The sequence below is a fragment of the Pongo abelii genome, chromosome 16, assembly GCF_028885655.2.
Source record: "Pongo abelii isolate AG06213 chromosome 16, NHGRI_mPonAbe1-v2.0_pri, whole genome shotgun sequence".
NCBI lineage: Eukaryota > Metazoa > Chordata > Mammalia > Primates > Hominidae > Pongo > Pongo abelii.
In genome coordinates, this window is record NC_072001.2 from 13744589 (window position 1) to 13765920 (window position 21332).

Below are 21332 nucleotides of genomic sequence, written 5' to 3' on the forward strand. Positions count from 1 at the left end.
GATTGACTTGGCGATGCGGGCTCTTTTTTGGTTCCATATGAACTTTAAAGTAGTTTTTTCCAATTCTGTGAAGAAAGTCATTGGTAACTTGATGGGGATGGCATTGAATCTGTAAATTACCTTGGGAAGGATGGCCATTTTCATGATATTGATTCTTCCTACCCATGAGCATGGAATGTTCTTCCATTTGTTTGTATCCTCTTTTATTTCCTTGAGCAGTGGTTTGAAGTTCTCCTTGAAGAGGTCCTTCACATCCCTTGTAAGTTGGATTCCTAGGTATTTTATTCTCTTTGAAGCAATTGTGAATGGGAGTTCACTCATGATTTGGCTCTCTGTTTGTCTGTTATTGATGTATAAGAATGCTTGTGATTTTTGTACATTGATTTTGTATCCTGAGACTTTGCTGAAGTTGCTTATCAGCTTAAGGAGATTTTGGGCTGAGACAGTGGGGTTTTCTAGATATACTATCATGTCATCTGCAAACAGGGACAATTTGACTTCCTCTTTTCCTAATTGAATACCCTTGATTTCCTTCTCTTGCCTAATTGCCCTGGCCAGAACTTCCAACACTATGTTGAATAGAAGTGGTGAGAGAGGGCATCCCTGTCTTGTGCCAGTTTTCAAAGGGAATGCTTCCAGTTTTTGCCCATTCAGTATGATATTGGCTGTGGGTTTGTCATAAATAGCTCTTATTATTTTGAGATACATCCCATCAATACCTAATTTATTGAGAGTTTTTAGCATGAAGGGTTGTTGAATTTTGTCAAAGGCCTTTTCTGCATCTATTGAGATAATCATGTGGTTTTTGTCTTTGGTTCTGTTTATATGCTGGATTACATTTATTGATTTGCGTATATTGAACCAGCCTTGCATCCCAGGGATGAAGCCCACTTGATCATGGTGGATAAGCTTTTTGATGTGCTGCTGGATTCAGTTTGCCAGTATTTTATTGAGGATTTTTGCATCAGTGTTCATCAAGGATATTGGTCTAAAATTCTCCTTTTTGGTTGTGTCTCTGCCCGGCTTTGGTATCAGGATGATGCTGGCCTCATAAAATGAGTTAGGGAGGATTCCCTCTTTCTATTAATTGGAACAGTTTCAGAAGGAATGGTACCAGTTCCTCCTTGTACCTCTGGTAGAATTCGGCTGTGAATCCATCTGGTCCTGGACTCTTTTTGGTTGGTAAGCTATTGATTATTGCCACAATTTCAGCTCCTGTTATTGGTCTATTCAGAGATTCAACTTCTTCCTGGTTTAGTCTTGGGAGAGTGTATGTGTCAAGGAATTTATCCATTTCTTCTAGATTTTCTAGTTTATTTGCGTAGAGGTGTTTGTAGTATTCTCTGATGGTAGTTTGTATTTCTGTGGGATCGGTGGTGATATCCCCTTTATCATTTTTTATTGCGTCTATTTGATTCTTCTCTCTTTTCTTCTTTATTAGTCTTGCTAGCGGTCTATCAATTTTGTTGATCCTTTCAAAAAACCAGCTCCTGGATTCATTAATTTTTTGAAGGGTTTTTTGTGTCTCTATTTCCTTCATTTCTGCTCTGATTTTAGTTATTTCTTGCCTTCTGCTAGTTTTTTAACGTGTTTGCTCTTGCTTTTCTAGTTCTTTTAATTGTGATGTTAGGGTGTCAATTTTGGATCTTTCCTGCTTTCTCTTGTGGGCATTTAGTGCTATAAATTTCCCTCTACACACTGCTTTGAATGCATCCCAGAGATTCTGGTATGTTGTGTCTTGGTTCTCGTTGGTTTCAAAGAACATCTTTATTTCTGCCTTCATTTCGTTATGTACCCAGTAGTCATTCAGGAGCAGGTTGTTCAGTTTCCATGTAGTTGAGCGGTTTTGAGTGAGATTCTTAATCCTGAGTTCTAGCTTGATTGCACTGTGATCTGAGAGATAGTTTGTTATAATTTCTGTTCTTTTACATTTGCTGAGGAGAGCTTTCCTTCCAACTATGTGGTCAATTTTGGAATAGGTGTGGTGTGGTGCTGAAAAAAATGTATATTCTGTTGATTTGGGGTGGAGAGTTCTGTAGATGTCTATTAGGTCCGCTTGGTGGAGAGCTGAGTTCAATTCCTGGGTATCCTTGTTGACTTTCTGTCTCGTTGATCTGTCTAATGTTGACAGTGGGGTGTTAAAGTCTCCCATTATTAATGTGTGGGAGTCTAAGTCTCTTTGTAGGTCACTCAGGACTTGCTTTATGAATCTGGGTGCTCCTGTATTGGGTGCATATATATTTAGGATAGTTAGCTCTTCTTGTTGAATTGATCCCTTTACCGTTATGTAATGGCCTTCTTTGTCTCTTTTGATCTTTGCTGGTTTAAAGTCTGTTTTATCAGAGACTAGGATTGCAACCTCTGCCTTTTTTTGCTTTCCATTTGCTTGGTAGATCTTCCTCCATCCTTTTATTTTGAGCCTATGTGTGTCTCTGCACGTGAGATGGGTTTCCTGAATACAGCACACTGATGGGTCTTGACTCTTTATCCAATTTGCCAGTCTGTGTCTTTTAATTGGAGCATTTAGTCCATTTACATTTAAAGTTAATATTGTTATGTGTGAATTTGATCCTGTCATTATGATGTTAGCTGGTTATTTTGCTCGTTAGTTGATGCAGTCTCTTCCTAGTCTCGATGGTCTTTACATTTTGGCATGATTTTGCAGCAGCTGGTACCGGTTGTGCCTTTCCATGTTTAGCACTTCCTTCAGGAGCTCTTTTAGGGCAGGCCTGCTGGTGACAAAATCTCTCAGCATTTGCTTGTCTGTAAAGTATTTTATTTCTCCTTCACTTATGAAGCTTAGTTTGGCTGGATATGAAATTCTGGGTTGAAAATTCTTTTCTTTAAGACTGTTGAATATTGGCCCCCACTCTCTTCTGGCTTGTAGAGTTTCTGCTGAGAGATCCACTGTTAGTCTGATGGGCTTCCCTTTGAGGGTAACCCGACCTTTCTCTCTGGCTGCCCTTAACATTTTTTCCTTCATTTCAACTTTGGTGAATCTGACAATTATGTGTCTTGGAGTTGCTCTTCTTGAGGAGTATCTTTGTGGCGTTCTCTCTATTTCCTGAATCTGAATGATGGCCTGCCTTGCTAGATCGGGGAAGTTCTCCTGGATAATATCCTGCAGAGTGTTTTCCAACTTGGTTCCATTCTCCCCGTCACTTTCAGGTACACCAATCAGACGTAGATTTGGTCTTTTCACATAGTCCCATATTTCTTGGAGGCTTTGCTCGTTTCTTTTTATTATTTTTTCTCTAAACTTCCCTTCTTGCTTCATTTCATTCATTTCATCTTCCATCACTGATACCCTTTCTTCCATTTGATCGCATCGGCTCCTGAGGCTTCTGCATTCTTCACGTAGTTCTCGAGCCTTGGTTTTCAGCTCCATCAGCTCCTTTAAGCACTTCTCTGTATTGGTTATTCTAGTTATACATTCATCTAAATTTTTTTCAAAGTTTTCAACTTCTTTGCCTTTGGTTTGAATATCCTCCCATAGCTCGGAGTAGTTTGATCGTCTGAAGCCTTCTTCTCTCAGCTCATCAAAGTCATTCTCCGTCCAGCTTTGTTCTGTTGCTGGTGAGGAACTGCGTTCCTTTGAAGCAGGAGAGGTGCTCTGCTTTTAAGAGTTTCCAGTTTTTCTGCTCTGTTTTTGCCCCATCTTTGTGGTTTTATCTACTTTTGGTCTTTGATGATGGTGAAGTACAGATGGGTTTATTGGTGTGGATATCCTTTCTGTTTGTTAGTTTTCCTTCTAACAGACAGGACCCTCAGCTGCAGGTCTGTTCGAGTACCGGCCATGTGAGGTGTCAGTCTGCCCCTGCTGGGGGGTGCCTCCCAGTTAGGCTGCTCGGGGGTCAGGGGTCAGGGACCCACTTGAGGAGGCAGTCTGCCCGTTCTCACATCTCCAGCTGCGTGCTGGGAGAACCACTGCTCTTTTCAAAGCTGTCAGACAGGGACATTTAAGTCTGCAGAGATTACTGCTGTCTTTTTGTTTGCCTGTGCCCTGCCCCCAGAGGTGGAGCCTACAGAGGCAGGCAGGCCTCCTTGAGCTGTGGTGGGCTCCTCCCAGTTCGAGCTTCCCAGCTGCTTTGTTTACCTAAGCAAGCCTGGGCAATGGCGGGTACCCCTCCCCCAGCCTCGCTGCGGCCTTGCAGGTTGATCTCAGACTGCTGTGCTAGCAATCAGTGAGACTCCGTGGGCGTGGGACCCTCTGAGCCAGGTGCAGGACATTAATCTCCTGGTGCGCCGTTTTTTAAGCCCGTCGGAAAAGCGCAGTATTCGGGTAGGAGTGACCCGATTTTCCAGGTGCCGTCTGTCACCCCTTTCTTTGACTAGGAAAGGGAACTCCCTGACCCTTTGCGCTTCCCAAGTGAGGCAATGCCTCGCCCTTCCTCGGCTTGAGCACGGTGCGCGCACCCACTGACCTGCGCCCCACTGTCTGGCACTCCCTAGTGAGATGAACCCGGTACCTCATATGGAAATGCAGAAATCACCCGTCTTCTGCGTCGCTCACGCTGGGAGCTGTAGACCACCGGAGCTGTTCGTATTCAGCCATCTTGGCTCCACCTCCGGCTCAATTCTTATTCATATGTTCCTTGTCCATTTCTGTCACATCCCTTAATAGGGAAGATTTCAGAGAGCATTTAACCAGAAGTTAGTTAAGTTCAATAAAAGTTAATACTAAGATGTGCAGAATTTTGGAAGCAATTCATTAATTAAAGGTAGCTATTACTAATTTAACAACAATAATTTTAAAACATGCCAGAAATTCCTTTCTACTCTATATACTGTAATTCTAAATTATATAAAATTATTTTACTTTTAGTATACTAGAGCTGTTTCAGAAAAAGTAGCATAAATGCCCTCAGTGATATCATTTCTTTTTGTGATGGCTGGGGACCATCTAGAACAAAACAGAAAAAGTAAAAATAAAAAATATAAGATATTAAATAAGCTTAATGCAGTTATGTTGGGATACTATGTCATTCTTGAATAATTATATTTATTAAAATTACAATATTTATATTAATGCCATAAAATTTTAATAATATATGGGTATCCAAAAATTAACTTTCAAATTTTTAGCAATTTCAAATTATTTACTGAATGTCTGATTTTGTGGAAAAAAGAATTTTTTAAAAAGTTCTAATATATTAGTATGCATTTATAAATGTATGATCCCCCAGTATTTACATTAATACTTGAATACTTTCTTCTGTTTTTATTACATTAATAGGTTTCCCAATATGTTTTCCATTCTCAATTAAACTTGTCTTCATTTAAGGACTCTCTCCATTTGCACCCCACATATTATTTAACAAAGCTCAGAAAAAGTGACACTCTGTTTTATTTTAATTATTTGTTTTGCCGCCTATTTCCTCTATGTCACTTGTATAAAGAAAATAATATTATGGTGGGCATTTAATAAATGCGTCAATAAGTGAAAATGAGCATAAAATATTAAAATGTGCATATCAGTTCTATCACAATGTACAAGTTTGAAAATAATTTCAAAATAATTACTAATAAAAATGAAAATATAAAATATATGTAATATGCATAATACACAATAAAGTATACTTTTAAGAAATGTAGCTAGATTCATAAAAATCCTTTAACATTAAGCCTTTCTTGTAGCAACCAGTATTTATCTACTGCTTTACAAGTTTTTTTGTTTTAATTTTATTATTATTATACTTTAAGTTTTAGGGTACATGTGCCCTTCATGTATAATTTATAGCATCTGCTTATTCACTTAATATTTACATGAAGATTATTACATCTGCAAGCAAGTTATTATCCAAAAAATCCATCCTGCCTATTATAATAAAAGAAATATATTCCCTATTTCCCAGACTGCTCTCCACCTTTTATTGTCCCACTCCCACCAAGATGCACAGAGTACTCTTTCCCTCCTATTGACACTTGGTATTACTTTATAAAAAACTTTTCATTGTAAAATATTGCCTATGTACAGAAAGCATACATAAACAACTTAATGAATTATCATAAAATGAACACCTGTATAAACGGTTCTTTGACCAAGAAATTGAACACTGACAGTAGCCTGACAGGGAAACCCATCAACTCTTGGTATGCTGGTAAAGGAATTATCTGCAGAGTGGAGGTCCTGATTTTGAGCATTTACATATTTCTGATTTCTATCATATTAATAATAATCTGATTTCAAGTTCAAGCTACCAATGGTTGAACAACCAGCTCATAAAATTCCTGAATATCTACTAGCTGATTCTGGCCCCATCCTGCCCTGCGTGCCAAAGCCCTCGCCATGCTCCAGACCTCAGCTCTGTGCCACATTCCTGTTCCTGATCACATCCCCACTCCAACCAAGAAAAGACAGATACTGTCTTAGTGATAATTTCCTTATTCTTACTTCTATTTCTGCCACCACTTAATAAAATTGGACAAGTTTTATAACATCTCTGTACCTAAGGTTTGTTTTCTTCTTTATTGTTAGGGTAAGAATAATAATACTGCTTGTCACAGGATGTCTTGTGAGGATTAAATGGATCAACATATGTAAAGGAATTAGACGAGTACCAGGTCCATTTTAATCATAAGCACTCAAATGTTAGCAATAATTACTTCTATTGTATACTGCACAATACAAACCCCCAGCACCTCTGGCCAGATGGGGTTATGAAGTTCCCCCCGCCCCCTAGCACCTCCGGCCGGGGGGCGGTTATGAAGTCCCCCAAGCCGCCCCTGAGGGAACAGGCGGGGCAAGAGCCAGCCGGGACTGCTAGCGGGTCGGGACAGCTGCTTCGCTGATGCTGGTTGTGTAGCATGGATGTGTGCAGCGTGACTGTGTTGTGTGGATGGGGCACCGAGATCCGCAGGGACCATCACTGGAGGGAGAAGCTACAGGGCCGGGAGGATTCAGCAGCTAAGCAGTTCAGGGTTCCTGGAAAGGCGGGTCCCAATGCATTTGCTGACCGGGCACCTAACGGGCTGCTCTCAAAATCACTGACTATCACCGAGGCCCGCCAGAGATCCTTATGTATCTGATTCACGATGACACCAGCTAACTCTGAGTACAGTAGAAAACGTACCGTCGAGCAACCAGAAAACGCGCACTCCAGTCTCCACCACGGGACAGCCCCAAGGAGTACCCTCCACAGCGGGAGCTCGAACTGTCGCGAGAATAGCTGCCAGCTTGCAAGTCGCCGGGCACGGGAGCGCGAACTCTCGCGAGAAAGCCGCCAGCTCCGGAGGCTACTGCCGCAGGAGCCCGAACTCTCGCGCGACAGGCATCAATTCGTTAGACGCGCGCTGCAGGAGCGCGGAACATGGCGCGGCACGGGCCACCGTGGAGTCGGGTGGACGCGCAGCAGGAGCGCGACGTGCGGGAGCTCGTCCGAGGTGTCGCCGGCCTCCAGGACGAAGCAGACCCCAACTTCCAGCTCGCCCTAAACTTCGCCTGGTCCAACTTCAGGTGTGGGGCACGGCGCGCGGGCGGGTTCCCGGCCACAGCCCGGAGCCCGCGCGTGGGTCTGACGCAGCCCGGGGTCGGGGCGCGCTGGGGCAGGGCATGGGGCGGAGGCGGGCGCGGCCTCAGGGAACCTTCACAGGCCATGCCGCCGCCTGCTCCCCGCCGGCCAGCGCTCTCGGCGCGGTGCCCTGCGCACCCCACGGCGTGTTACCCGGGACGCGTCGTGATCGTCACGGGGAAAGCGTGAACTGGGTTTCTTGCCGGCCGGGGCGCGCGCCTGCAACCCCAGCGCTCTGGGAGGCCCAGGCGGGACTCCAGGCCAGCTTGGGCAACGTAGCAACTCCATCTTTATAATTTTTTTTTTTTTAATTAAAGAAATTGTATTCTCACTGACTCCTGCTCCCTGGTCAGCCCAGTGTAAGATCTCTCTCACCCTGCTCTCCTTTTTCCAAAACGCGTGTCATGACACTGATTTAACCTGTCGTTACTGTCTCTTCCACTCCAGCTGGAATGCTGCATCTCTGCACAGCTCCTGGCACGTAGCACGCTAAGTCACCTAATACAATTTCTAATGCAGTTTCTCTTGTAACTAATTTTTAAAGACTTACAGAATTTAAATATTTACGTAGAGTGAGATCTCCTGTTTTTCTTTATGGGAGATGTAAATTAAACAATACTTTTATAGTCATTACCCATAATGAAATTGTTACTAAAAGAATGTTAATGTCAATATTCTACCTGTTTAATTTAAGTAAAAATCTTCTTGAATAATGAACAGTTTTTCAAAATCCGTTATCTTAGTTACCTTAATGATCATAGCCATAAAGTGTCTAGTTGGCTTATAATAGGAATACGGGGCTTTCAGATTCTTTTAAAGCATGCCAAGTTTCTGAAGTAATAAACTGAATTCTAAAATGTAACTTATAAAAATAAACAATGTGTGAAATAGGTTATACAATACAGAAACTTAAATGCTGAATTCCAAGTTGTTTTTCTACTAATATTTCTAAATGACAGTAGGCAGATTGTCATCATGTTAGAGCTGGGAGAGATGTTGGAGGTTACTATTTCCATTCACAGATTTCAGGAACTAAATTATAGGTAAAGTGGTGTTCCACTCACCCATTTACTGGACTAGAGTCATGTGTTTTTCAGTAGTGTAATTTTATTTCTTTTAACTACAGATTGCTCGCTTTGATACTAAAAAATGGAAAACATTTTTTGCATAGGCTATGCTATGTACATATACATTAGTTGCATAGGCTGTGCTGTAATTTTATGATGCTTTAAACCATCAGAAAAATGAATAGTTCATGTTTACATTCTTGAAAATTGTGGGCTGGGCGCGGTGGCTCACGCCTGTAATCCCAGCACTTTAGGAGGCCGAGGTGGGTGGATCACGAGGTCAGGAGATCGAGACCATCCTGGCTAACATGGTGAAACCCGGTCTCTACTAAAAATACAAAAAATTAGCCGGGTGTGGTGGCGGGCGCCTGTAGTCCCAGCTGCTCAGGAGGCTGTGGCAGGAGAATGGCGTGAACTCAGGAGGCGGACCTTGCAGTGAGCAAGCTCACTTTTCTGTAACTGAAAAGTAGCATTTCCTTCTATTATGAATGGACGCAGCAAACCATAGCAGTATTAGCCTACCTATGATTTTATCACCAGTAGAAATCGCATACTGTTTTCACATCAGAGTTGTAGATATTTGTAAATGTTGTTTACTGTTACTTTAATGGTAGTTAATTGAACCTACTGCTAAACCTTGTTATTTAATACTTTCATAAATAACATTTCTTGCCATATCATAAACTTCTTGAAATATTTGACAACTGTATCTCAGTATAATGGGATTCCTTTGTATTTATTTTTTGGCTTTAAAAATGTTATTCAGAGAAGGGGTCCTTAGGCTTCACTGGGCCTCACTATGGCATAAAAAGATTGGGACCACCTGATGTAGAATGTGTTCAGCTGGACTTAGATACAGGGGCTTATGGGAAGACAGAGGAGCCAGAGGACAAGGTTGGGAGGGTCAGGAAGGACCTGTGTGCTGGAGAAAGGATGCTTGCACAGTCTCGGACACGGTGATTATTTGCCTGCCTGATGGTGGAGGTAACGGAGGACAAGGTACACTCCATTTTGGAAATGTGTAGCTGAGTACAGAGCATATGGGGGATGTGGAGGGCCATGAGATGAGTTCACTTACCTGTGTGACAGAGTTGGCATAAGAATTGCATTTTGTCTTTAATAGATTTCATCGTTTCTTGGATGTCAACAGCCACAAAATAGAAAAAACAATCGAAGGGTAAGTCAGTGTGTATATGTACACATCCAGAAATATATGTATTTTCTTATAGATCTTTTTAAGATAGCTTTATAATCATTGTGTTTTTTTATATTTTAGAATTTATGAAAAATTTATCATTCATTCTGATCTTAGCAAAGCTGCTAGTTGGAAGAGATTAACGGAGGAATTTCTAAATGCACCACTTCCCAGTATAAAGGAAATAAAGGTATGCCTTCAATTATGAGATCTGCATTGTGTATTTTACTGTTTCCTATCTGATTATTGTCAATTTGTTTCTGTTACTATTTAAACATTCTATTTTAGTATTATCTACTGACTAACAGGATCTCTTGGAAATTTACTTAAATATTGCCATCAAACCAGATATGCCTCAGTTTGTGATGAAAGAAAGAGCTTGTTTTTAATCATTTTTTCACCTCAGTCCTACTAAGGAAAGAGAGATCAGAGATTGATACAAATAGTAGCATTGTTTGGGTATCTCAAAACTTTCAGATGGTTTCTCAGCACTTGGCAGTGACTGTCTGTAGATGCTTACTAGATGCCTGGTATACTTTCATATTGTTTGGGGGATTCCCCAAGACCACCTTTTGGCATAATGATTTGCTCAAAGGATTCACAGAACTTAAAAAAAAAAAAAGCTGTTATCCTGACTGTTAATAGTTTATTACAGTGAAAGGATACAGATTAAAATCACCAGAGGGAAAAGGTGCTTAGAGCAAAGTCTAGGAGAAGCTAGGCACACATGTCCAAATGTTCCTTCCCAGTGGAGTCACCTGGGGATGCAGTTAATTCTCTCAGTAACAGTATATGGCAACATGTGCAAAGTGTTACCCTCCACTCCCCCCAGGGCCACTCAGCTGAGCCTTGGTGACCAGCATTTTTATTGGGGGTGGGTCACATAAGCAAGCAGAGCCCACATGGCTGACCTTAGCTGCTGAGTCTCTAGCCCCCTAGAGGTCAAACCAAGGATGGCAAGCATATGGAAACAGCTGTGGGTTCCCTGAACACAGTGGGACCACATTCCCTAGCTCTGCTGTGACACATCTTGTGCCTACATAGTTCTTTCCCTTTCTCCTGCCTGAGGAAACTCACGTTTTAATATTAAACTCAAGCACTGTCTCCACACATGTTATGTATTTCAATTCTTTATAGTTCCTTTCTTGTCTCTCCCTTTAAAATGCACATTTTACAGGCATAGGGCTCTGTGTCTGATTTGTTCCCGGACACCTAGAGCACAGTGGACAGTGCATGTTTGTTGAGGCAATCAGTAAGGCTGTGCAGTCTTGTCTGCTTCACTATCCCCTCTCTGTCCACAGCCCCCACCCACTTACACAAGGTGGGATTGGTTATCCTTTTCTCTTGCTATGTGGCATCTTAGGTTTGTTTGTTATAGCAGAGGTCCCCAACCCCCACATGGTGGACGAGTACCAATATGTCCCTGCTAGGAACCGGGCTGCGTGGCAGGAGGTGCAGTGGGGTGAGTGAGGATGAGTGCCTGAGCTCCACCTCCTGTCAGATCAGCGGTGCCATTAGATTCTCATAGGAGAGCAAACCCCATTGTGAACTGCACATTTGAGGGATCTAGGTTGCACGCTCCTTATGACAATCTAATGCCTAATGATCTGAGGTGGAACAGTTTCATCCTGAAACCAACCCCTGCCCAACAGTCCATGGAAAAATTGTCTTCCACAAAACCAATCCCTGGTGCCAAAACGGTTGGGGATTGCTGTGTAGTGTAGCAATAACTTCACACTTTTTTTCTTTTTTTGTTTTTTAAGACCGAGTGTCACTTTGTCGCCCAGGCTTGGAGTGCAGTGGCGCAGTCTCAACTCATTGCAACCCCACTTCCCAGATTCAAGTGATTCTCCTGCCTCAGCCTCCCGAGTAGCTGGGATTACAGGTGCCCACCACCATGCCCAGCTAATTTTTTGTGTTTTTAGTAGAGACGGGTTTCACCATGTTGGCCAGGCTGGTCCCGAACTCTTGACCTCAAGCACTCCACCTGCCTTGGCCTCCCAAAGTGCTGGGATTACAGGCATGAGCCACCATGCCCAGCTTCTTTATTATCCTTTTAATGTCTGTGGGATCAGTAGTGATGACCCCTCTTTATTTTCTGATTTTAGTAATGTATATATTCTTTTTTTTTGTGGTTAGTATGTCCAGAGATTTATTAATGTTATTAATCTCTTCAGCGAATCAGTTTTTGGTTTTGCTGTTTTTATTATTGTTTCCTGTTTTCAATGTCTTTTTTTTTTTTTGAGACAGAATCTTGCTCTGTTGCCCAGGCTGGAATGTAATGGTGCAATCTTGGCTCACTGCAGCCTCAGCCTCCCAAGTAACTGGGATTACAAGCGTACGCCACCACGCCCGGCTAATTTTTGTATTTTTAGTAGAGACGAGGTTTCACCATGTTGCAGGGTGGTCTCTAACTCCTGACCTCAAGTGATATGCCCACCTTGGTTCCAAAAGTGCTGGGATTACAGGCGTGAGCCACCCCGGCCTGCTCTGTTGATATATTTTCAAGCTCATGCCAGTCTACTGGGGAGCCCATCAAAAGCATTCTTCATTTCTGACACTTTGTTTTTCATTTGGAACACTTCGATTCTTTCTTAGAGTTTCCATCTCACCACTTATATTTCTGATCTGTTCTTCCATGTTATCCGCATTTTTCGTTAGCACTTTTAGCATATTCATCATAGTTGTTTTCAATTCCCGGTCTGATAATTCCAACATCCCTGCCGTATTTGAGTCTGGTTTGGATGCTTGCTCTGTCTCTTCTGACATACTGTCAGGTGGCCAGTGTTGTCTACCTGGACACCTGAGCCCAGGACTCTGAGGCTTTTATTGGGGGCTTATCTCTTAGGCATAGGACCTGTGTGACTGACCACAATTACTGAAGTTCCAGAGCCTTCAAAGGAAAGCAGGTGTTCACCTTCGGTCACACTGTTTGCACAAACTAAACAGACTAGTACAACATGGTTCAAGATCTGAGCATACAGAACACATTTGCCAGTTCAGATATTTCAAGAGCTCAGTTACCACAAGCTGGCCAAGGCTTATTCATGAAAATAAGCCCTTTTGGGGGATGCTGAAGGCTTTGGCAATTCAGGCTTGCTGAATTAATGCGTTCCCACACAGCTAATATCCCAATTTAAAAATCAATCATATAAATAAGAAAAGACTGGCAATCAAATAGAAACTTGAACAAAGGAGAGTAATACCCAATAAAGGAAAATCAGTAATTTTAAGCTTATGGAAAAGTGCCTACCATTTCATAAGATAAGATAAATGCAAATTAAAGCAACACTGAGATAACGTTTTTCACTGATCTGATTAATAAAAGGTGTGGGAAACAGGTAATTCTATACGTATGTATATTTGTATTACCTGTATGGAAGATATTTTGACATTATTTCTCAAAATTCCAAATGCAAACACTCTTTGACTTAGCGTTTCACTTTTTAGGAATTTATTATACAGATAAACTCTCATAATTATGAAACAACAGCCGAGTGCGGTGGCCCATGCCTGTAATCCCAGCACTTTGGGAGGCCAAGGTGGGCGGATCACGAGGTCAGGAGTTCGAGACCATCCTGGCCAACATGGTGAAACTCCATCTCTACTAAAAATACAAAAGTTACCCGGGCATGGTGGCGCGTACCTGTAATCCCAGCTACTCAGGAGGCTGAGGCAGGAGAATCACTTGAACCAGGGGAGGCGGAGGTTGCGGTGAGCTGAGATCGCACTATTGCACTCCAGCCTGGGCGACAGAGCGAAAATCCATCTCGGGGGGAGAAAGAAATATGAAACAACATAAGTTTGTGATAGCAAAAGATTGGGAAAAAATCTAAATTTCATTAATGGGGGACTGGTTAAATAAAATATGGTACATCTTAGTTAAACTATCAGGCATGTTTAAGCTTCATGCTACATATTGCCACAGGAGAATAATTTTTAACCATAATCTTATACTCTAAAGACATTTCCGTCGTTTTAGAAATAAAAAGCTGTCATCCACTCAGATCTTATACTTGTTAGAAATACAGAACTCAGATTTCAGATGGCTTTGAGGTTCCTTATGTGTATGCATTTGAGCTATGAGGAAGTTTGAAGGTTAGGAATTATTTAGGTATAACTCATGTTTTCTCAAACCAGGAAAAAAATTGGGGACATAACTGTCATGGAGTTATCTTTACTCAATCTAGTGTAGAAAGCATTTCCCAACCTCAGAGATTTATGTTCATTTTTTTGTTTTAAAGACAGATGCACATTATTCCATACTGTCACTTCTTCTGTGTCTGTCAGACTCTCCTTCAAACAGCAGTTATGTGGAGACACCAAGAAATAAAGAAGTGGGTATGTTACTAGATGCCTTAACATATGAGAAGTAAAAGAGAAATTATTTGATTACTTAGTTACTAAACATTGAGTTTTATTGAAACTTATAAAAATCTGTGAAACTTAAGTATTTCTATTGCTTTAGATGCTATCACAATTGTAAAATTTTATTTAAAATGCTGTCAGCCCTCTATATTCTCAGGTTCCAGACCGACAGATTCAATCAACTACAGATCAAAAATATTCAAAATAAATAAATAATAATAATACAACAATCTAAAATACAATTTTTTAAAAAACTATTTACATAGCATTTACATGGTATTAGGTATTATAAGTAATCTAGAGATTATTTAAAGTATACAGCAGGATGTATTTAGGTTATGTGCACATACTACACCATTTTCTGTCAGCCTTGAGCATTGCGGAGGGTGGTGTACCTCCTGGAACCAATTCCCCTCAGATATTGAGGGATGACTGTATTCGTTCTAACTTTACAAACTATCTTCAGCTGTAGAAAGAGAACACTCACCTTTGAGAATGAGTTAATTAAAATGTAAAATGTTTTAGAATATCAATTTATGAAATGTTTCAATATTTTTAAATTTTTATTTCCTGAGTATTTTATTTTGAGTCTTGTTAGTCTTTTTTCCTTAGTTTTGAGGTTTTTTTTCAAAGATAGATATAATAAAGCTGATGAAATTCTTCTGTTACATTTTAGAAAAGAAAGATGATTTCGACTGGGGAAAATACTTGATGGAAGGTGAAGAAATGGACATTGGTCAGTACATGGACACACCAGTAAGTGGTAGTAGTTTTGCTATTGAAAATTGAAATACACGCCAGGTGATATAGATGATTTTCATGGGTCTTTCCACCCTAGGTCAACTTAGCTAAAACAGGAACACTCTTCACTAAGCTAGAGTCATTTATTATGGACGCCTGATTAGGATTTCACACCAAATCATTAGTAGTAAGAAGTTAAAAGGGGCCGGGCATGGTGGCTCACATCTGTAATCTCAGCACTTTCGAGAGGCAGGAGGATTGCTTGAGCCTAGGAATTTGAGACCAGCCTGGGCAACATAGCAAGATCCTGTGTCTGTTTTTAAAAAATAAATTCTAAAAAAGTTGTCTGGGCTTGGTGGCTCACACCTGTAATCCCAGCATTGTGGGAGGCTGAGGTAGGCGGATCACTTGAGGCCAGGAGTTCGAGAGCAGCCTGGGCAACATAGTGAAACTTCCCTATCAACTAAGAATACAAAAAATCAGCTGGGTGTGGTGGTACACGCCTGTAATCCCAGCTACTCAGGAGGCTCAGGCACAAGAATCTCTTGAACACAGGAGGTGGAGGTTGCAATGAGCTGAGATTGTGCTATTGCACTCCAACCTGGATGACAAAGCGAGAGACTCTGTCTCAAAAAAAAAAGAAGTTAAAAGGGGTGAGTACAAGTATCCCTTAAGGACCTGTGATCTTGGGACTTTTTGCCACAAAAAATAATTCCATTCCTTATTATTTCAACATTATAGAAGAAAAGAAAAAAAAATCATATTTCCATTCCTATAATAGGCATTTCCAAGAGATTTAGGAAAAAAAAAATTGTTTTTCTGTTCCATGTTGCTTCAAAGTTTTTGCTTTTCTTCAAAGTTTTCTTAGTCTTTTAATGTAAATAGCTTTAAGTGTTATACTCTGTAAAGCTAAAGTGTATCTCTTTTTAAAATCAGAATTGGTCTGAAGAAAGTGAAGAGGAAAATGATCAACAGCCCTTAAGCAGAGAGGACTCTGGAATTCAGGTAGACAGGACACCGTTAGAAGAACAAGATCAAAACAGAAAACTGGATCCTTGTATCAGTTGGAAAGGTATTATGTGTTACGAGGTGCTGGCGTTTTCTAATAGACGAATTCCCTAGAAGGAAAGGCAAGCTTTGAGATCAGTTCCATGTAATCAAGGTATTGGCTAAGCTCTACCATCCTTATAAAACCAATTTTTAAAACCATTAGTAATGTTTTCTATGATGCTTAAGTAGTAGTACTATAGAATTAATGTTGAATTCATACATGTAGAGTGTAATTTTGTAATTTTTTTCCTATACTTCTGAGAACTTCTCAGCTGTAAATGTTTCCTTTTTTTTTTTTAATTGGAGGACTGATTTTGCTAAGATTGTGCCACTGCACTCCAGCTCTTGCAACAGAGCGAGACCCTGTCTCAAAAAAAAATTAAAATAAAAAAGTATAAGGGAGGATATGCATAGGTTATATGCAAATACTATGCCATTTTATATCAGGGACTTGAGCACCTGCAGATTTTGGTGTCTGCAGCATTCCTGCAACCAATCCCCATTGGATACTGAGGGACAGCTGCATTTATTCCGGACTTTCCAATCTGTGCTTTTGGTGTCAGTGTGACCCAGAAACAGACAGACTTTTTTATTTGTGTGGCTTTGTAGTATTATGTCTTAATACATAGATGGCAAGTTTCCTTTCAGCTACTTGGGAGGCTGAGGCAGGAGAATCACTTGGCTCCTTTTCTTTTTTTTTGGAGACAAGGGTCTCACTCTGTTTCCCAGGCTAGAGTACAGTGGCACAATCTTAGCTCACTGCAACCTCTGCCTCCTGGCCTCAAGGGATCCTCCCACCTCAGTCTCCTGAGTAGCTGGAACTACAGGTGAGTGCCACCATACCCAGCTAATTTTTGTATTTTTTGTAGAGACAGGGTTTCACCATGTTGTCCAGGCTAGTCTCAAACTCCTAGACTCAAGCAATTACCCCGCCTCTGTCTCCCAAAGTGCTGGGATTACAGGTGTGAGCCACCATGCCCAGCCCACTTTGCTCTTCCCGTCCAACCCTTTTTTTTGAGACGGAGTCTCACTCTGTCGCCCAGGCTACAGTACAGTAGCATGATCTCACCTCACTGCAAACTCCGTCTCCCAGGTTCAAACAATTCTCCTGCCTCAGCTTCCGAAGTAGCTGGGGTTACAGGCGTGTACCACACTCAGCTAATTTTTGTATTTTTAGTAGAGACAGGGTTTCACCATATTGGCCAGGCTGGTCTCGAATTCCTGACCTTAACTCATCCACCCGCCTCTGCCTCCCAAAGTGCGGGGATTACAGATACGAATCACTGCTCTTTTTCAAAATTGGCTTAGCTATTTGTGAACTTTTATTCTTCTATAGACATTTTAGAAGCAGGATGGTAAACTTTAAAGAAAAAAAAAAGGCCAGACGCAGTGGCTTACGCCTGTAATCCCAGCACTTTGGGAGGCCGAGCTGGGTGGATCACTTGAGGTCAGGAGTTCAAGACCAGCCTGACCAACATGGTGAAACCCCACATCTACTAAAAATACAAAATTAGCTGGGCATAGTGGTGCATGCCTGTAATCCCAGCTACTTGGGAGGCTGAAGCAGGAGAATCGCTTGAACCCAGCAGGTGGAGGTTGCAGAGAGCCAAGATCACACCATTGCACTCCAGCCTGGGCAACAAGAGCAAAACTTTATCTCAAAAAAATAAATAAATAAAAAATAATCCAGCTGGAGTTTTTATTGGGATTGCAGAGAATTTGTAGATCTAATTTGGTTGGGGAGGCTTGATTGCCTTAACATAATAATAGCTACATTTATCGTAATTTTTTATCTTTTACTAGAGTTTGGAAATTTTTTTTAAAACATCTCGAGTGTTCATTTGTTAATTTCTACATATGTTATAGTTTTTATTTTTGTGAATGTTGCCTCTTTTGTTTATTCCTGATGTAGAAGAAATAATACTGCTTTCTGTAAGTTGTCCTTATATGCAGCATTTTTGCTGAATTCTCATAATAGTTTGTTGATTCATTTGGTTTCTTATATAGATGATTAGTATCATCTGCAAATATTGATGGTTTTATTCTTCCTGCTAGGTCTTATGCCTGTATCTTCTCTGTGACATGATGATCAAATCTCTTTTCTGGCCCAGCAGCCCAACCCTCTAGTCCTTAGCAGAAGCAACAGCTCATGGGAGTGGGCTTCCTGGATGACTAGGTCTCATCCTAAGGGGGGTTATACCTGAAACTCCTCCGTTAAGTGTGATGGTTGTTTGGTGTCAGTTCAGGGTATGTGGCCTTTATCAAATTAAGACAATTTCCTTCTATTCCTTTTTTTTTTCTAGACGTCTTTAATCGTAAATAAATGTCGAATTTTTATTAAATGCTATTATTTATCCGTGAGATAATCTCATAACTTTTCTCTTTTATCCTAATAATGCATTGATAGATTTTCTGATATTGAATTATCCTTGAATTCTTCACCTAAACTTACTTGATCATGTTATTTTTTAGTACATTTTTAGATCGGATTCAATTTTGGATTCGCTTTTTTTTTTTTTTTTTTTTTTAAGACCGGGTCCTGCTCTGTCACCCAGGCTGGAGTGCAGTAGCATGATCACAGCTCACTCCAGCCTCAACCTCCTGGGCTCAAGGTATCCTCCCACCTCAGCCTCCTAAGAAGCTGGGACTTCCAGTGCATGCCACCACACCCAGCTAACTTTGTTACTTTTTTGTAGAGATGAGGTCTCACTATGTTTGAGACCAGCCCAGGCTGGGATTGCAGGTGTGAGCCACCGAGCCCAGCAGGTTAGCTCTTTTTTAATGTAGGATTTTTCATCTTTATTCTTTGATGAATTACATGTATCCTGTCTTTGTCTAGTTTAAAGCATCACTGTTATATTAGCCTCATAAAATATTAGGTGGCTTTCTCTTTTTCTGCTTTTTCAAACAACTTGTGTACGATAGAGGTTATCTAATCCTTCAAAATTTAGCACCAGTCCCGAGACTTTGGGAGTGGTTGGGAAGGTCTTCGGTTACCGTTTCAATTTCCTTAATGGTTATTGGACAATTAACATATACCATTTATATCTTTTTATGTATGTGGCAATTTTTTTTTTACTTTGTAGTCAGTTACATTTAATTAAATTTAGTATGTGTTTCTATATGTGTGGTTTTATTTTATTTTACTTTGTTTTTTGAGATAAGGTCTCACTGTGTTACCCAGGCTGGAGCGTAGTGGCATGATCTCAGCTCACTGCAGCCTCAACCTCTTGGCTCAACCAATCCCCCCTCGTGTCAGCCTCCCGAGAACAAACACATGCCACCATCCCTGGCTAATTTTTTTGTATTTTTTGTGGAGATGGGGGTCATACTTTGTTGCCCAGGCTGGTCTTGAACTCCTGGGTTCAAGTGGTCATCCCGCCCTGGCTTCCCAAAGGGCTGGCATTATATGTGTGAGCCATAGAACCCAGCAGATATATGTGGTTTAAAATAAATGATCATATATACATAAATGTTAGGTAGCTGTTATTTTTAAAAAGCCATTTTCAACTATACGTTTGAATGGAGCTGTAAGTCCAGGTATTGTGACCCAGTATTTTGTTGTTGTTGTTAACTCAAACTGATTACATTTCTTTCAAGCAGATGAGCCAGATGACCGAAGCTGGCTGGAACATCATGTGGTCCATCAGTACTGGACAGCCAGGCCCTCCCAGTTTCCTCATAGTTTACATTTGCACTCTAATTTAGCTGCTGTCTGGTAAGAAGCTAAAGTTTTCATTTAATGTGATGATAGAAGAAACTTTGATGTTTAAACATTTGGCTTTGATTTGTGACTTAAATCAAGTTTTTCCCTGAAATTTAAACTTGTTTTTGTTTTGACAATTCTTTTTTTTTTGGAGGCAGATCTCACTCTAGTTGCCCAGACTGCAGTGCAGTGGTGAGATCTCAGCTCACTGCAGTCTTGACCTCACCCAACTGATTTTTTATTTTTTATTTTACTTTTTTTTGCAGGGGGAGACAAAGTCTCGCTCTGTCACCCTGGCTGGAGTGCAGTGGTGTAATCATGGCTCACTGTAACCTCTGCCTCCCGGGTTCCAGCAATTGTCGTCCTTCAGCCTCCCAAGTAGCTGGGATTATAGGTGCATGCCACCATGCCCAGCTAATTTTTATATTTTTAGTGGAGATGGAGTTTTACCATGTTGGCCAGGCTGGTCTCAAACTCCTGTCCTCAAGTGATCCACCTGCCTCGGCCTCCCAAAGTGCTGGAATTACAGGCGTGAGCCAGCACACCTTGCCAGTGTTGAAAATTTTAGTTGAATAGTTTTTAGTTATTTGTTATTGAAAATCATTAAATTATAGTATTATTTAATTATAGTCTCTGTTTCCATTTTTTGTTGTTAATTTCAATGTAAATGGATTGGTATATATTAGTGCATTATTTGATTTCTGTTTTGGTATACTTAACTGCAAAAATACACATCTTGTTTTCCAGAAAACAACATTACATAGTTGTAACTGTTTGCCTAAATCAGCAATAAACATAACAATTGTAATTGTTCTGAAAGTGTTTCTCAGAGTATTCTAATTGACATGAAAATATAGGGGGCATTTAAGCCATTTATTATGTGTGCTTGCTAATTGATTGCTACTTAAGTTAGCACTAAATTGCAAATATTCTTTGAGATAAGTTATTTACTTACTTAGAAACCTTTCTATTGACATTTATGTTTGCTGTCTCATAGGGACCAACACTTGTACAGCAGTGATCCATTGTATGTTCCAGATGACAGGGTTTTGGTTACTGAGACTCAGGTTATTCGAGAAACCCTATGGTAAGAAATATTCATTTAATTAATAGTCTTTATGAGACTTGATTACTGAGAAGCAAAAACCTTTATTAAAGGAAACTTTTCAAGCATTTTCACATGCAAACTAGAAACGGTCCATTCAGTGTGAAGTTCAGACCAGATTTGACTGTGGAGATTGAGAGAGTTTGATATAATTACTTCATTTTCATTTTAAATAATTTAGCATATGATTTACTTAGATTAGCCTATCTCTTCTTTAACACCTGAGTTCAAAGCAAGATTTGCTACTGACTTTTTTTTTTTTTTTTTTTGAGACGGAGTCTCACTCTGTTGCCCAGGCTGGAGTGCAGTGGCTCTATCTCAGCTCACTGCAAGCTCCACCTCCCAGGTTCACGCCATTCTCCTGCCTCAGGCTCCCGAGTAGCTGAGACTACAGGAACCCACCACCATGCCCAGCCAATTTTTACTTTTTTAGTAGAGACAGGGTTTCACCATGTTAGCCAGGATGGCCTAGATCTCCTGACCTCATGATCTGCTCACCTTGGCCTCCCAAAGTGCTGGGATTACAGGAGTGAGCCACCGCGCCAGCAGCTACTGACTGTTCTTAATAGGCAGAGTATATCAATGAGGG

The 21332-nt window shown here is 40.8% G+C and overlaps 1 protein-coding gene across 6 annotated transcripts in view; it reads left to right on the top strand.

The window, feature by feature from the left end:
* The first annotated feature begins 7213 nt into the window (after positions 1 to 7213).
* Positions 7214 to 21332, top strand: part of TUBGCP5 (tubulin gamma complex component 5) — a 40541-nt gene continuing 26422 nt past the window's right edge. For 2 of the 6 annotated variants that reach the window (XM_009249597.3, XM_063716338.1), the window contains exons 1-8: positions 7308 to 7456; positions 9702 to 9755; positions 9855 to 9963; positions 14018 to 14114; positions 14818 to 14897; positions 15819 to 15954; positions 19533 to 19650; positions 20636 to 20725. In XM_009249597.3, coding sequence (XP_009247872.1) covers positions 7311 to 7456; positions 9702 to 9755; positions 9855 to 9963; positions 14018 to 14114; positions 14818 to 14897; positions 15819 to 15954; positions 19533 to 19650; positions 20636 to 20725 — 830 coding nt within the window. In that variant the 5' untranslated portion in view covers positions 7308 to 7310. Of the gene's footprint in view, positions 7457 to 7553; positions 7871 to 9701; positions 9756 to 9854; positions 9964 to 12006; positions 13488 to 14017; positions 14115 to 14817; positions 14898 to 15818; positions 15955 to 19532; positions 19651 to 20635; positions 20726 to 21332 lie in introns of those variants that run through there. The other 4 variants (XM_002825197.3, XM_063716339.1, XM_063716341.1 and 1 more) reach the window with 4 other exon arrangements.